The 17,836-nt window shown below is 36.9% G+C and overlaps 1 protein-coding gene across 2 annotated transcripts in view; it reads left to right on the top strand.

Annotated features, from left to right (window-relative positions):
* The window catches only part of CARNMT1 (carnosine N-methyltransferase 1), a 45,613-nt gene that overhangs the window by 12,421 nt on the left and 15,356 nt on the right, over positions 1 to 17,836 (top strand). For both annotated transcript variants that reach the window (XM_050761472.1, XM_050761473.1), the window contains exons 4-5: positions 15,748 to 15,888; positions 16,836 to 17,014. In XM_050761472.1, coding sequence (XP_050617429.1) covers positions 15,748 to 15,888; positions 16,836 to 17,014 — 320 coding nt within the window. The remainder of the gene's footprint in view (positions 1 to 15,747; positions 15,889 to 16,835; positions 17,015 to 17,836) is intronic.

The following is a 17,836-nucleotide window of genomic DNA, read 5'->3' as shown; positions in this document are numbered from 1 at the left end:
AGTCTGAAGCCCATGGTCTGCTTTTCAGAATAATTTTTTTTTTTTTTTTTTTTTTTGAGACAGTCTCACTCTCTTGCCCTGGCTGGAGTACAGTGGTGTGGTCTTAGTTCACTGCAACCTCTTGTCTCCTGGGTTCAAGTGATTCTCATACCTCAGACTCCCAAGGAGCTGGGACTGCAGGCTTGCACCACCATGCCTGGCTAATTTTTGTGTTTTTGGTAGAGACAGGGTCTCACCATGTTGGCCAGGTTGGTTTCAAACTCCTGACCTCAAGTGATCCGCCTGCATCTTCCTCCCAAAGTGCTGGGATTACAGGTGTGAGCTACCACACCTGGCCCAGAATAACAATTTTAAGTGAATAAATTTAAGTGCATAGGATTACAAAGAAAACAGTGATTTTGAAATACAGCTATCAAAATATTTAAAAAGTAAATTTGTGATGCATTTTTAAAAAATCATATATCACTTTAAATACAATTTAACTGCAAGTGTAATTACTGTATTATGAAAATGCTGAAAGGGATATATACTGTTTTGAGAACCTCAGCTAATGTGAAGTGAAAATATATGTGATTTATCTTCCTGATAAAGTCAGAGGTATTGCTAAAACTGTTGTTTGTTGTCTGCATCTGTAATTGAAGGAAAAAAAAATCAGTTTCTGAAATTAAAATGTAATTTTTTCCTATTCTCTTCAGAGACTCAGTGAATTCTATCCTCAGACCTCTTGATGGATAGAATTTAATCCACCTAACCTCAGTCCCAGATTAGGAACCCCTGATTTAGGGGTATATATTTAACGAAAGCTACTGGATGGAATTCAGTCTTATTTAAAGATATTTTAGAGCGGCTCCTTTTCCTCTCCTTCGCCTCCTTATTGATTGACAACTTTACGTTTGAGTATATGCTTTCAGAAATTTCAATACATATGTGTCTCTTCTCTCTGTTTTTTGTTGGGACATTTCATTTTATTGGTTATTATTTATTTATTTATTATTTTTATTTTTCACTGTATTCCCCAGGCTGGGGTGCAGTGGCGCTGCTCACTGCAACCTCCGCTTCCTGGGCTCAAGTGATTCTCGTGCCTTAGCCTCCCGAGTAGCTGGGATTGCAGACACCTACCACTATGCCTGGCTATTTTAACTATTTCGAAATAGCTTTAAAATTACAGATAAGTTGCATGAATTATATGGAGACCTCCTGAATTCACTTATACTTTTTACCTGAATTCACCAGTTTTTAACATTTTGCCACATTTGCTTTTATTGTTTCCTCTTCCTGCTTCCCTCCCTTCCTCTTTCCCTTGCATTATGTATGTGTATGTCTGAAACCATTGAGGAAATTTAACCCTGAATACTGTTATGTAATTTACAGTCTATATTCAAGTTTCATAATTTACTGTGGTTCATACTGATAACTCTTAATTCCAATCCCAACTCTATAGGATTCTTCTTGGTTTTCCCTCTTCTCACTTTGCTTCCAGCAACATCAGTACATTTACTTACTCGCCCAGTTGTCTACAATACACACAGAATGGTTTCAGAATTGCTTCATTCATACCTCTGTGAAAAAGAAACCTACTAAAAAGAGTTCGGGATTTGCTAATAGTTATTTTTCCCTTAGACAAGGTAGTATAGTGAATTTATTCATTGCAATTTACCCAAATTAGCTCTCCCTTCAATCCCCAGCCCCCTAGTGTTTTATCCCTTCCCTTTATTCTATACCCCATTTGGATAATCAGTATCATTGGCATCTTGTTTATTCATGCTTTTATTCTTTTTTTTTTTTTTTTAAAGAAAATAAGTAGATGTGTTTTTTTTCCTCTCTCTCTCTCTCTTTTTTTTTTTGGACACAAAGTGTTGCTCTGTCATCCAGGCTGTAGTACAGTGTTGTTATCATAGCTCACTCTAGCCTTAAACTCCTGGGCTCAAGTACTACTCCCACCTCAGCCTCCCAGCTAATTTTTAAATATTTTTTGTAGAGACAGGGGTCTTGCTATGTTGAACAGGCTGGTCTTGAACTCCTGGCCTCAAGTGATCCTCCTGCCTCTGCCTCCCAAAATGTTGGGATTACAGGCATAAACTACCATGCCTGACTTTTTTGTTTTTCTTTATAATTACCCCCTTTGGTCATCCACAAAAGATAGTATACCATACATTTATTCTGTACCTTGCTTTTTTCACTTAGTGTCTTCTGGAAATAGCTATACTATCAGTTCATAGAGCTCTTCAGTCATTTTTTTTTCCCCAGCTGAAGATTATTCTGTTATTTGGATGTATCATAGTTTATTCAACCAACTTTCTCTTACATTAGGCTATTTAGGTAGTTGGCAGTATCTAGCAATTATACATAATGTTAAAATTAATAACTTTATGCATATGTATTTTTATATTATTGGAGGTATAACTTTAATTATTTAAAAATAACTTTATTTGATAATCTTTTAAAGAATCCATAATATAATTTCAGAACTAATTTATTCTGATTTCCCCTTACCAAATTTTAGAATATAAATAATGCCAAAGGGTTTGTTTATTTTTCTTTGCAGCAGTTCCTGACCAGTCCATGGTGAGAAATATCAGTTGGCACTTAATTGCATCATAACAAATTATACCCAGTAAGGATGATTTTTCAGGTCTCAGTGCGTGGGTTATGGAAATTTTCCATCATGCATTTTTTTCTGCTGCAATTATAGGGCCTATATGTACTTATGAGAATTGGAGCTAATATCAAAGACAAAAAATGGTGGGGCCCTTTCCCCAACAGTCCACCAAGTTTTGAGGAAAAGAAGTATCAGTTGAAATAGCTCTGAAGAATTTATCTTCCTGGTTCTGATAAGTAGATCTCATGGTCTCTGATTTAACAATACATGTAGATAAGATTTTTTAAAAACACAGTGTAACAACTTGAACTTTCCCATGCAAACTCTGTAACCCACTGTCAACATGGTTCTGTATTTGGGCATGGATCATCCTGAAGAAAAATGCAGCTCTAATTTTTAAAAAACTCTTAAAACTTGAAGACCTGGCCAGGCATGGTGGCTCACACCTGTAATACCAGCACTTAGACTGAGCCGGATGGATCACTTGAGGTCAAGAGTTCAAGACCAGCCTGGCTAACATGGAGAAATCCCGTCTCTACTAAAAATACAAAAATTAGCTGGGCATGGTGGTGCACACCTGTAATCCTAGCTACTCGGGAGTCTGAGGCAGGAGAATTGTTTGAACCCAGGAGGCGGAGGTTGCAGTGAGCCAAGATCATGCCACTGAACTCCAGCCTGGCCAATAGAGCAAGGGCTGTCTCAAAGGAAAAAAAAAAAAAACTTGAAGACCTTCGGTGCCTGGGCTCTTAACTGACCCAGCATATTAATGTACATTTAGAGCTCAGATATAAGTGATATTCAATCACATCTCAAATGGTCAAGGATATATAGTATTTGGCATCAAGACCTTGAAGCTCGCATTTGCTAGCAGAAAAATCCTTAGATAGTTCCTTTCATCGGGTATGTGTGCCGGAGAGTGTATCTTTAATTTAAATTCCTAGAAGTGGGATTGCTGCATAACACATTGATTTCAGTTTCTATAGGTCAGGAGTTTAGGCTTGGCTTAACTGGTTCTTCTGGGTAGGAGCTTACAAGGCAGTGATCCAGATGTCTGCTGGGCTGTGTTTTCACCTGGAGACTTGACTGGGGAAGACTCTGTCACTCATGTTTCATTTTGTTTAACTGCAGTTGTAGTACTGAGGCAGAATTGTTTTCATTGTGACTGTAGGACTGAGGGTCTTAGCTGCTCTCTGTTCGTCAGTTGGAAGTCTGCCTCATCTCCTAGAGGCAACCCGCAGTTCCTTGTCTTTCCCAAAAGGACCACTTCATCAAGCCAGCAAGGAGGGTGTCTATATCAAGCAAGCTGTCAACCGTCTTACAGTGTTGAACGGTCATAGAGCTGGGTGTCAAGGCTCATGTCTATAATCCCAGTACTTTGAGAGACCAAGATGGGAGAATCACTTGAGGCCAGGAATTTAAGACCAACTTGGGCAACATAGTGAGACCTCATCTCTACTAAAAATTTAAAAATTAGCCAGGTGAGGTGGCATGCACCTGTATAGTCCTAGCTACTCTGGAGGCAGACACCAGGTGAGGGGATCATTGGAGCCCAGGAGTTCAAAGTTGCAGTGATAACATTACTGCATTCCATCCTGGGCAACAGAGCAAGAGCCTGTCTCAATAATAATAATAATGACAATCATAGGAGGGACATCTTATCACCTTTGCTATATTCTGTTGGTTAGAAGCAAGACATGGGGACCAGGAAGTAGGGAGCGTGGGAGCACCACTACAGGGCCTGCCTGCCATAGTCATTACTATATTCTTCTATAAGGGTTTTACTGTTTTTTCTGTTTACTGGCAATGTGTGAAAATGCCTGTTTATGGACAGCCCTAACAAATACTGTAGTTTTAAGCTTTTGACCTTTTGCCAGCCTGATGGGTGGGAAATTGTATATTCACATAGTCTTAATTTGCATTTCTCTTATGAGTGAAACTGTCTTCATATGTTAAAGGGTCATGTTAACTTTTTTTTTTATTTTGAGAATTATATATTTATGTCTTTTCCCCTCAGTTTTTTATTGAGGCGAATTGCATATAACAAAAGTAATCATTTTAAATAAATCAGTGGCATTCAGTACTTTCACAGTATTGTACATCTACCACCACTGTGTAGGTCCAAAACATTTCATCAACCTGGAATAAAACCTCATACCCATTAAGCAGTTACTCCCCATTCTCCCCACTCTGCCTCCACCTTTTTTATTTAGCAGTTTGACTGTGAGGTGTCTTAAATGTGGTTTCCTTTGTATTTATCTTGGTTGGGGTTTGCTAGTGTCTTGGGGTTTGGGTAGATCTATATCATCAATTCAGAAATGCTTTGCTATTATCTCTTCACATTACTTCTCTATCATTTTCTCTAATTCTTTCTCTTCTGGTACTCCAGTTACATGTATATTAAGTATTAAACCATTTCATGTCATCTCTTAGGTTTCACATGACTCTTTCCACACACTCTTTCTCCTCCCAGCCCTTTATAGTATAATTTGGATAATTTCTGTTAAGCTAACTTCAACTTCACTGATTATTTATTATGCTAATCTGCTGATAAGTCCTTTGAAAGAGTTCTTGGCCTGGGGTGGTAACTCACACCTATAATCCCAGCACTTTGGGAGGCTGAGGTGAGTGGATCACTTGAGGTCAGGAGTTCAAGACCAGCCTGGCCAACATGATGAAAAATTAGCTGGGTGTGGTGGTGTGCCCCTATAATCCCAGCTACTTGGGAGGCTGAGGCAGGAGAATACCTTGAACCCAAGAGGCAGAGGTTGCAGTGAGCTGAGATCATGCCATTGCATTCTAGCCTGGGCAGCAAGAGCAAAACTCCATCTCAAAAAAAAAGAAAAGAATTTCTTCTTTCTTTCTTTCTTTTTTTTTTTTAAATAAGAGAGTTTAAAAAAAGTTTTTTTTTTAACTCCCTTATACTCATTTTTTGATTTTTTAAAAAATTTCTAGCACTTACATATATATCTGCAGCCATACACATATACTCTCTGCTCTCTCTACCGAAATTCTCTTTTTGTATATGTGATCTACATTTTGCACTAGATGCTTTAACATACTTTTCATGGATATTTTAAAATCCCTACCTGATGATTCTTATTCTGTTTGTGTGACTGTTTTCTTGAAGCCTTCCTTATAACAATGAGGTCCACATTATCTTGCTTCCTTGCATGTTTCTTAATTTTTTTTAATTGAATACCAGACATTGTATGTAAAGGAATAGTAGACAATAAAGTAATATTAATGACCAGAAAAAAATCATTTCTCCTTAGTCTTATTAGGCCACTAGTGGGCTGGGGGATGGGGGGAAGGGGTGGTGCTGACTGAATCATTAAGTGATTTTAATTTCTAGTATATTTGCATGTATTAGCTGCTTCTAATAATCACTTATTTTTCCATAAGTCTTGCATCTAGAAATATGGCAATGCAGGAATATTATTGCTTTCTGAGGTTTCATATGCATCTCACCTTTTATGTTTGATGATTTTAACATTTTTCCTGCATCAGAGTAGTAGGAATATCTTTGCAACGTTAAGAAATACTTGGTATGGGTTACTTACAACGAAAAAAAAAAAAAAGAAATACTTGGGCTGGGCATGGTGGCAAACACCAATAGTCCCAGCCACTCAGGAGGCTGAGGCAGGAGGATTGCTTGAGCCCAGGAGTTCAGGGGTGTAGTGTGCTGTGTGCTCTGATTGCACCTCTAATAGCCACTGCACCCCAGCCTGGGCAGCATTGCAAAGACTTATCTCTAAAGTTGAAAAGAATTTAAAAAATAAACTGAAGTTTTTATAGTTTTAATTCCCAAGTTTAGGTCTTTGATCCATTTTGAGTTAATTTTTATATGTGGTTAAGGTAGTAATCCAACTTCATTCTTTTGCATATGGATATCCAGTTTTTCCAGTACATTTGTTTAAAAAACAAAAACAAAAAGACTGTCCTTTCCCGATTGAATGGTAGACTTGTTGAAAACTAGTGGACCATATATGTGGGTTTTTTCTGTACTCTGTATTCTGTTTCATTGGTCTGTATGTTTGTCCTTATGCCATAACATACTATTTTAATTGCCGTAGATTTATAAATTTCAAAGTCAGGAAGTGTGAGTCCTCCTTTGTTGTTTTTCAAGATTATTTTGGGGCCCTCTTGTAATTCTTGTGAATTTCAGGTTTTTTCATTTCTGCAGAAAAGGTTGTTGGAATTTTGATTAAGGATTGTGCTGAATATATAGATTGCTTTGGGTAGTACTGAGGTCTTGACAATGTTAAATCTTACACATTATCACAGTATGTCTTTCCATCTATTTAGAGCTTAATTTCTCTCAGCAGTGTTTTGTAGTTTTCAGTGTATAGGTCTTTCACTTTGGTTAGATTTATTTGTATGTGGTCGGGCATGGTGGCTCATGCCTGTAATCCCAGCACTTTGGGAGGCCGAGGCAGGTGGATCACAGGGTCAGGAGTTCAAGACCAGCCTGGCCAACATGGTGAAACCCCATCTCTACTAAAATACAAAAAGTAGCTGGGCATGGTGGCATGCGCCTGTAATTGCAGGTACTTGGAAGGCTGAGGCAGAAGAATCGCTTGAACTCAGGAGGTGGAGGTTGCAGTGAGCTGAGATCGTGCCATTGCACTCCAGCCTGGGCAATAGAGTGAGACACGGTCTCAAGAAAAAAAAAAAAAAAGATTTATCTGTATGTATATAATTCCTTTCAATCAAACTTATCCAACCCATGGCCAGTGGGCTGCCTGCGGCCCAGGACAGCTTTGAATGTGGCCCAGCACAAATTTGTAAACTTTCTTAAAACATTGTGACGGTTTTTTTAATTTTTTATTTTTTTAAGTTCATCAGCTGTTGTTATTGTTATTTTATGTGTGGCCCAAGACAATTCTTCCAATGTGGCCCAGGGAAGCCAAAAGATTCGACATCCCTGTGTTAGATGCTATTATAAATGGAATTGCTTTCTTAATTTACTTTTCAGAATTTTTGTTGCTGGTGTAGTAGAAACACAACTGATTTTTGTGTGTTGATCTTGTACCTTGTAATCTTGCTTTTTAGCTCTATTAACTTTCTTAGGGATACTTTGTGGATCACATTATGCAAAAAAAGATAGTTTTTACCTTTTCCTTTCCAATTTGAATGCCTTTTGTTTCCTTGTTTCTGTTCTTAGGGAGAAAGCTTTCAGTCTTTCACCATTGAGTAGCTGTGGGACTTTCATAAATACCCTTTATCATGTTGAAGAATTTTCTTAGTTTTTTTTTTTCTAAAGGCAGGGTCTCGCTCTGTCACCCAGGCTGGAGTGCAGTGGCACGATCTTGGCTCACTGCAACCTCTACCTCATGGGTTCAAGCGATTCTCCTGCCTCAGCCTCCCGAGTAGCTGGGATTACAGGCGCCCACCACCACACCTGGCTAATTTTTGTATTTTCAGTAGAGACGGGGTTTCACCATATTGGTCAGGCTGATCTCAAACTCTTGACCTCAAGTGATCCGCCCACCTTGGCCTCCCAAAGTGCTGGGATTATAGGTGTGAGCCACCATGCCCAGCCAAATTTTCTTAAGTTTTCTAAAGGTTTTTCTGATAGAGTGCTGAATTTTGTCAAATATCTTTTTTGCATCAGTTGAGATGATATGTTTTTTCTTCCATTAATGTGATATATTTCATCAATTGATTTTCTTATGTTGAACCACCCTTGCATTCCTGGGATAAATTCCACTTGGTCATGGTAAATAATCTTTTAAATAAATACTGTTGTTTCCAAAAAGATGTTATATTCTTAAAGTTTCTAGTTGGTATTCTCTCTCAGTAGATATATTCAGTGCCCTGCTTTATAAAGTAATAGATACTAGTTTAATACTTTCTATAAAGTCCAGGTATACCTCAAAATTCAAAATATCTGTTGTTGAAATATATGTAGGTTTTAATTGATAAGGCTTTTAATAGAAATGTACCAAAGTTTGAGTGAATGTTGGAGGCTGAATGTGAAACATTTATATCAACATCATTTTTGGCACTTAAAACATGACTTTGTTTAGACTCAGTGATTACAGAATCATGTATGAGACCATTAATTAGTATAACAGGGTCAGCAATACTAAAAGGGCATGCCATTGTTAAAGATAATTAGTGAGGCCGGGCGCGGTGGCTCACGCCTGTAATCCCTGCACTTTGGGAGGCCGAGGCAGGCGGATCACGAGGTCAGTAGATCGAGACCATCCTGGCTAACACGGTGAAACCCCGTCTCTACTAAAATACAAAAAATTAGCCGGGCGCAGTGGCGGGCGCCTGTAGTCCCAGCTACTCCGGAGGCTGAGGCAGGAGAATGGCGCGAACCCGGGAGACGGAGCTTGCAGTGAGCCGAGATGGTGCCACTGCACTCCAGCCTGGGCGACAAAGTGAAGATTCCGCCTCAAAAAAAAAAAAAAAAAAAAAAAAAAAAAGATAATTAGTGAACTAGCACACACTGTTACTTTTCCATTGTTATAGTTACTTGACAAAATGTAAACTGGTGAGGAAAGGATGAGTTAACTCTAAATGGTAACAATAGGTTATTTTTTAAATAAAAATAATTTAAAACCATTCTAAATAAGTAAAACATTTTACAGGATTTAAAACTTAAAAGGTTTCAAGGGATATATACTCTCCTTCCCATAACTGTTCTTCATAACTGTTCCTCAGTTACCCAGTTTCCTTTCCTGAAAGTAATTGTTACAAAAGTGGATAGGTATATATAAACTTTAAATGAAGTACCTTGAAATGTAATATCTATTGCACTTCTTTTTGGTTATATTTCTTTGTATGTTATTTGTTTTACTTACTTGATTTAGATTGATTTCCTTATAGTAGATAAGGTAAGCTATCAAAAAAACCTAAACAGGAAACCTAATAAAACACAGTAAAGGCTGCATCCATATTGAAATCATAGCTTTGCCAGAATAAGTAAACCCTAGAGCCTGGAAAAGGGGTATTAGGCCGGGTGTGGTGGCTCATGCCTGTAATCCCAGCACTTTGGGAGGCCAAGATGGGTGGAACACTTGGGGTCAGGAGTTCAAGACCACCCTGTCCAACACGGTGAGACCTCGCCTCTACTAAAAATACAAAAATTAACTGGGTGTGGTGGCGCACACTTGTAATCCCAGTTACCTGGGAGGCCAAGGCAGGAGAATCGCTTGAACCTGGGAGGTGGAGGTTGCAGTGAGCCGAGATCGAGCTACTGCACTCCAACCTGAGCAACAGAGTGAGACTCCATCTCAAAAAAAAAGAAAAAAAAAAAAGAAAGAAAAGGGTCATTAATTGTAGCCCCTCAGAATCCAGGTTGATGCTAGATAAATTCTGGTCAACTTTATGTCTTTCAGATAAATTTCTAGGACTCTGTTTATGCCACAGTAAGTACCTGGGGAATTTAAATGTCTTTATACTCAGGCTGGAGTTAACACAAATTTATGTCAGCTAGCCTTTTATTTTTGTGTGTGTGTGTGTGTGTGTGTGTGTGTGTGTGTGTGTGTGTTTAAATTTCACTGAAGGCCTTTTCTGATTGAACTGCCTATAGAAGAACATATACTTAATGAAATATGTGTAGAATTAACTATATTTGTGGTCATTAAAATATTTTTCCTAAGGAAACACATAAATCATTTTCTCCAATTTGTCTATGTTTATAGAGTTTTTAATATGCCTGAGTTTGCAAGCACAAGCAGCTTTGAAGCCACAGATTGACTTGCTTTTGTGTGGAGTCTGTTTGTTAATTAAGGAAATGCTGTTTTCGTTGTGCTGAATTTCAAATGCTTCAGTAGTTATTATCCTCTGGTTTGTTTTTGTTTTAAATAGGATTTGAACACTAGTGAGCAATTGCTTATTGAAATTTACAATATATATGTTTTTAATTTAAAGAATGAGCTTAGGGTTTAAACCTTTCTCTCACATGTGAGCATAAACATAATGTAATAACTCTTCTTAATTGATGGTCAGACCAGTATGTATTGAGATTTTTAAAAAAAATTTTCCAAGTGAATGTCTAATTATTTAAATATAAGAATTCAGTGTTGTAAAGCTTATAGTAGGTAAGGAAATATAGATTCTTAAGTTTGCATCCTGTCTGGAAGGAAGGCTAACATGTCAAATCACATTTTTTGAGTCTAAAAGTTGCTGGACTATATTTTTTAGATCTTAATTTCATTAGCCCCTTCAATTTTAGAAGACTTTGAAGTGATTTGTAGGGGGAAATCTGTTATTTCTTTGCATTTTAATATATATACACAAACACTCCAAAAAGATACTGATGCACTACTGACTGGTTGAATTCATTTTTTCTTTTATATAGTTGAGCATTAGGAAAAAAATACTCTGAGCTCTAAAGAGGCATTTTTTTCCCACTTAAGATAAAATAAATAATGTAAATTATAGTTCATGAAAAGATTATTTTAGCTAGGAGAACTCATTTTAAAAAAGAAAATGGAGGAAATTGGAGGAAATGTAGACTGCCAAATAGTGCAGGTGGTAGTTTGGAAACTAAAGATAGATTTCTCCCTCATCCTGAAAGCCCTCCTAGACCAAAGACAAGTATGTGTTTCATATTTCTTTCAAGTCAAGATTTCAAGTGCTTACAGATCTAGAGGAATAACACAGTAGAAAACCACTCAGCATTCATAACCCAGTAGACAAATGCTGTAAATAAATCACAGAAAAAGGTATACAGGACACTCAATCTCATAAGGAAATGCAAATGTAAAAACCACCTTAAGATGCCATTTTTTCCTTACTGCAAAGGTTTAAAAGTTAGATAACTATTAGTGAAGGTGTGAGGAAGCATAAATACGTTGCTGGTGGAAGAATAAATTAGCAAAAAATTACGTAGAACAATTTGGCTTATTTGTCAAAATTCAAATGCAAATTTTGGCCAGGTGCCATGGCTCACGCCTGTAATCCCAGCACTTTGGAAGGCTGGAGTAGGTGGATCACCTGAGGTCAGGAGTTCAAGACCAGCCTCGCTAACATGCGAAACCTGTCTCTACTAATAATATAAAAAATTAGCTGGGTGTGGCGGCATGGGCCTGTAGTCCCAGCTATTCAGGAGGCTGAGGCAGGAGAATCACTTTAACCCTGGAGGTGGAGGTTGCAGTGAGTCAGGATCGTGCCACTGCACTCTAGCCTGGGCGACAGAGCAAGACTTTGTCTCAAACAAAACAAAACAAAAAACAAATGCATATCTTGATTCTTGAAGTTCAATTTAAGGGAAGTTGTTCTACACGTATATTTCTGCCTGTGAAAGTTATTCATGCCACTACATTAGTGTAGTGTGGGAAGTACAATTTTTCCAAATAAAAAGGAGTTATTCATTCTAAGGGTATTAGTTTTAACATTATGATAATGAAAGATTGGAAACAGTGTAAATGTCCTTAATTAGGAGATTTTGATAAATTATATTACAGTCATGCAGTGAGTTAAGGAAACTCTGTGTACTGCTATGAAAGAGATTTGGGGTATTGTATTAGATCAGGGGTTGGCAGATGTTTTCTTGAAGTGCCAGACAGTAAATGTTTTAGGCTTTGCCGGCAATGTGTTCTGTTGAGACTGCTTAGCGCCTTGTTGTAGGAATGTAGCAATAAACAATTCTTAGATGAGTGAATATGGCTGTGTTTCAGTAAAACTTCATTTACAGTGACAGGTGACTGGCCTGTAAGTCATAGTTGCGGTACGTGTTAAGTGAATGATGCACAGTGAAGAACCTTGGTATGTAAACTATAATAGAAGTATGAATGAATTGTTGAAAGCATAGAGAAGAGAGTTCAGGGAACTTTGCCTGGGATATTTAGGAAATATAGATGAAGTGATAATTTATAATGATAAGGTAATAATTTGAGTTTCTGTGGGTAAAAGCTCTAAATATTAACATGAGAAAGTCTTTTCGGGGATCAGTGAGAAGTTATCTGGCTGAAATAAAGAGTTCTTTGTTGGGAGTTGATGAAGAGGTAAGTTAGGAGGTGTTAAACACTCTTGATTTATAGTCCATTTTCTATGATGAATAAAAAAAATTTTGGCTGGGTGTGGTGGCTTACGCCTGTAATCCCAGCACTTTGGGAGGCCATGGTGGGTAGGTTGCTTGAGCCCCTCAGGAGTTCAAGACCAGCCTGGGCAACACGGCGAAACCCCATCTCTTAAAAAGTATAAAAATTAGCTGAGCATGGTGGCACACACCTGTAGTCCCAGCTACTTGGGAGGCTGAGGCAGGAGGATCGTCTGAGCCTGGGAGGCAGAGGTTGTAGTGACCCGAGATGGCACTATTGCACTTCAGCCTGGGCAACAGAGCAAAACTGTCTCAAATTAAAAAAAAAAAAAAAAAAGAACTTCAATACTAGCTCTGTTAAACCTTGACATTTTGCCATATTTGCTTTAGATCTTTTTTTCATATTTAAAAAAAATTTTTTTGACTGCTTCGGCAGAGCAGGGCTACGCCACAGGCAGTGTGCTCAGGGCAGCCATATTTTTTAAAAGAAGCAATTTTGTTTTTATTTTAAAAATTTTGATGTAATAGATTATTAATGAGATGTTTTTCATTACTTTTTATACTGTCTTTAAATTTGGTGTTTATTTTACACTTACAGCACGTCTCAATTTGCACTAGCCACATTTTAAGTGTTCAGTAGCCACATGTAGTTAGTGGCTTTTACTGTACTGTACTGTTTGACAGTATTCTACTGTGATTCAAAGAGAACCACTGTAGGTACTTAAAAGTTGTATTTACTTCTACCACTAGGGGTCAGCCAAGTGTCATAATATTGACCCAACAAGACAGCATTTTGTGTTGGAGTTTTAAAATTTACAACTGCAGTGCAAAGATCGTTCTGTGTGCAACAAAGGAAACCTCTGTCAAGAGCAATATTTACTGCTGGTGAAAAAGCTGGAGCAGAGAGGGTGATGGAAATGTGATCTGTGGCCTCTTTAGACACATGGGCTCCATGTCCTTACAGATGTATCCTTTCTTCTCCATTCCCGTTTGTCTTAAATAAACTGTTGAAACTTTTCCTCCTGTTATTAGGGAGATCACATTTGTAGTAAATGTACTGCTTCTCTGTATTTGTACCTTATTAACTAGGTAAACTTGTTGGCTTATTTTCGCTAAGAATCTCAAGTAGGCACCATTTGATTACTGAGCCACATATTGTATGCCTCTCTATTCCTGCTTAAAAAACAGTTCAGCCTGGTTTAAGGTTGTCTCACCATTAAGGTCTGTATTAGATTTATATTTCTTGTTCTCCACAGAAATGACCTCATAGAAATGCCCTAGACTTTATGCGGATTCATAGCAGAAATTCCCACTTAGAGTGCCTTAGTTTCATACACATCATAGTTAGAGGAACTTTTTATTATGCTGTTAATATTCCTTGTGTAAAGGCCAAATGAATAAAATCTAGCTAAGAACAAAGATTTAGGGAAAAATTTTCTCCATCTTACCCATTCATTGCATAGTTCTTGATCATTTTTTCAGTTCTATTAGTGTCTGTTAACTCTTAAGATAGGACTTTGATGTATTCTGCATTCTGTGACTTGATGATAGCCTTTCAATAGCAGTTTTAATACAAGGTACTGTTAATATATTTTCTGCCATTAGGTTGAGGTAGAGAGTTCTGTGGTTCTGTTTAGTTAAGGATAATTTGGTAAAAGCAGTCATTAAGTTAACTTTCCATAAGTTAGCAAAATAATTGTTGTTAACATTATTGGCACAGCTTTCCCTTCAGGGTAGCATAATTTCTAACTTCTGTGTGGTAATATTTTACTGGGGTCATCAGCCATTTGGAAATTGATTGCTGGTTATTTTTATATAAATATTTAAATACTATATGAATTTACTTCCAAATCCTTTTGCTTTCTGTTGCATGACTTTGATCAGATAATTAAAAAAAAAAAAAAATTCTAAGCTGAGAACAGCCACTTGCTGGGGTAGGGCTGGAAATACATGTTATGATTGGGCAGATGGGAACTGAGAAAAGAAAGGTAATTCTGCAGAGTAGGGGTTTTGGTGGGCCTGGTAGGGAGTGAGAAGTGAGAGAGCATTAGGTCTGAGTAGCAGGCCATCATGGCAGGTCCCTTATATAAGGAATAGCACCAGAGTCATAGAGCTATGAGTTTTCAAAAGCCCCATAGTGTTCTTTCTTTTTTATTTTGAAGTGTGACATGCAGAGGTTATATGGGCTGCTAGTAAAGTGCCCTGTTGCTGCTTGGAGCATGCCAAACTTAAAGGCCATGTAGTTAAAGATAAAAAATAATTAGTAGGAGTAGATTTGGAAATTGGATTTGATTTGTGAACCAAATTTAGGAAATACAGTAGTGAAGTTTCTTTTTACTTGACGTGATATTAGCTGATTGTATACATTTTCCTTTGGCTTCTTATAAGACTACAATTTTAGTTTCCTCGGGATTATATTGATTTGCCAAAATTCCTAAGAAAAAGCCTTGTTTTGGTAAAGCTTTTAGTTTTTTGAAAGTGGAATGATGGATCTTATGTGAAGGAAATATGTAATGGCAGTGTGGTGCTAGTAGGTAGAGATCAATTTGGTTGTGAACCTCTGGTTTGGTGTAATATATTTGTAATCATGTATGTTTAATTAGAGGGCCGTTTCCCATTTCCCCCATGAAAATATCCCCTCCCTCACATTCTTGTCAACTAAAACATATAAGGATTTAGAGATATACCCGACACATTAAACTCTACATCTGTTTAACATAAACAATTGGGTTACATATACAATTCAGAAATAAAGTTATGTTGTATTTATTGTCCCGTATGATGAAGTACTTTTGTTCAAACTCTTCATGTTTAATTGGGATCCCTTGGAATAATTTGTTTTTCTAAGATGGTTGTTCAGGGTGTCAGCTTATATGAGTGACTTTATAAGTCTTCAGATGTAAGGGGACTCCTTTTTTCTGAAAAATAATTTTTGAGGGCTAAAACCCTCATTTGATACCAGAACATACATAATAATTCCTTATACCTCTTATTTTTGATATTTAGAAGTATTTCTTGATTGTGAGAAGTCAGAGTTTTAGTGAGCTTATTCTTATTGAGTAAATGAGTAAGTTTTTAGTTGTTAATATGGATTTTGTCTTTTTCTTTTTTTCTTTGAGGGGTTGGACATAATTGCCTTATTTCATTTCAGGGATCCTTCTAAAGTAAATATTCTGGTACCTGGTGCTGGACTAGGAAGACTGGCCTGGGAAATAGCTATGCTAGGTTATGCTTGTCAAGGAAATGAATGGAGTTTTTTTATGCTCTTTTCTTCCAACTTTGTACTCAACAGGTATTTAATTTATTTTTTGCTGGAAATAGTAATTTCTCAGAATCAGATTGACTTACCTATTTTCTTGAACAATTTTGAATTTGAAGATAAGTACATAGCATTTGATTATTATATCTATCACAAATGTTTCTTATGTTAAAATCAAAGTACTTGTACAAATTATCACTTGAACCAATTGCCTAGTTATTAGAATGTTGAAACAGGATGGGTAAGTGACTTTATAGAAGGTGACTGGGCATTCCATGAAATGATTTCTGTACAAAATCTTCAGGACTAAGTATGAACCAGGAAGGAGTATTTTTAAATTTATTCCTTAAGCTTCTTTACCTCCTTGTTTCTTTAGTTAAATAAGAGTTTAGTTTAGCAATTATAACTTTTTCTCCTTAATCAAGTTCTTATAAAATGGCCAAGTATACTCTCATGACTGAGTTGGAAAGATCTCTCAGAACTTGTGTGGCCTCTTTTGGAAGGCAGTGGAAAAGAATTGTTATTTTTAAAGCCAGAAGATGTACACTGAGTAGCTGCCTTGTTTAAATAATATGTTGTCTCGGATGGCAGTATGAGTTTTAGGGGATTGGTGAAAAAGGGAAAAAGAAGAGGGTTATACAAAAAATAGATCGCAAACTGTTTTAGTTGAAACCAGTACCATTTTAAAAAACCTCGTTGGACTGTTTTAGTTGGTTTTGAAGTTTAGAAATACATTTTTAAAAATTTGAATGAACAGCAAATGTATATCTTTGAATTTACTTTTTTTCTGTCTTTAATCCATAATTGGTTGCTCATCTACATGTATATGTACATTTTCAGATAATTAGGGAAGCTGTAATAGTGACTCTTTAAATATTAATTTTATGTGCAAATCTTCAATTAAACAGTATATTTTAGCATTTAAAGTGGATTTTCTTGGTAAAATAGTTAACACCTGATTTTATACTCATATTTTGCAGATGTTCTGAAATTAATAAATACAAACTTTATCCTTGGATCCATCAGTTTAGCAATAACCGGAGATCAGCTGATCAGATTCGACCCATCTTTTTCCCTGATGTTGACCCCCATAGTCTTCCTCCTGGTTCTAACTTTTCTATGACAGCAGGAGATTTTCAAGAGATTTATTCAGAATGCAGTAAGTCAAAATCAAGCATTTAAAAAGTCTTGTCCTTTATTCTAAATTTAATGAGCCAATTTTATCCTAAGCCAAGGTTTAGATCATTTATTTTGACGGTAGAACATAAGGCATACGTCAGTGTCAATTTAGAATGCTTTTCAAGGTCATGTACAAGGCAGTGATAGGAAATAAGAAGTGTAAGATATCTACAGTCAAGAAATTTAGATATGGGCCCTATTGGGCCCATTAATACTAAGAGATACCATGTAAACAAAGTTTAAATGAGTAATGAATACCAAAAAAATGAAAGGTTATTAGTGTAAGAAGGAAGCTGTTCATAGTGAGGCTATGACTTGAAGGTTGAGAGAAATAGCATTTGAGGCAGACAGAAGTACCAAGATATGAATAAGGTGATTGGGGATGGCAGCACAGCTGTACTGTCAGGGAAAGGAAATATTTAATGGGAGATTTAATGGGATTTAATGGGAGCTATTGCTAGAAAAGTAAATTTGTTCCAGATCATGGAGGACTTTTATAGTCAGGCTGCGCAGTTGACTTCAACCTGGCAAACTGTTGAAGAAATCTGAGCTAGGCATGAGAGAAAGGGAGATGATAATTGGGAAAGAGGAGAGGGAGATTGGCAGTAAAAGGAAAACAAAATAGAATAGTGAGGGTTCAGCAAGATCATTGAGTCAATAGGTATTTGTTGAGCACCTACTAAGTACCAGGTATGTTCTAGGTGTCAAAAGAGAACAGTGAACAAAACAAAGTCCCTGTCCACAGAGAACGTCTATTCTAATAGAGAAAGTGAGGCAATAACAAATCTAATATTGTAAGGAA

This window comes from Macaca thibetana, chromosome 15 (assembly GCF_024542745.1).
Source record: "Macaca thibetana thibetana isolate TM-01 chromosome 15, ASM2454274v1, whole genome shotgun sequence".
Lineage (NCBI taxonomy): Eukaryota > Metazoa > Chordata > Mammalia > Primates > Cercopithecidae > Macaca > Macaca thibetana.
The sequence above is the reverse complement of the archived record's forward strand: the minus strand, read 5'-3'. Positions and strand labels throughout refer to the sequence as shown.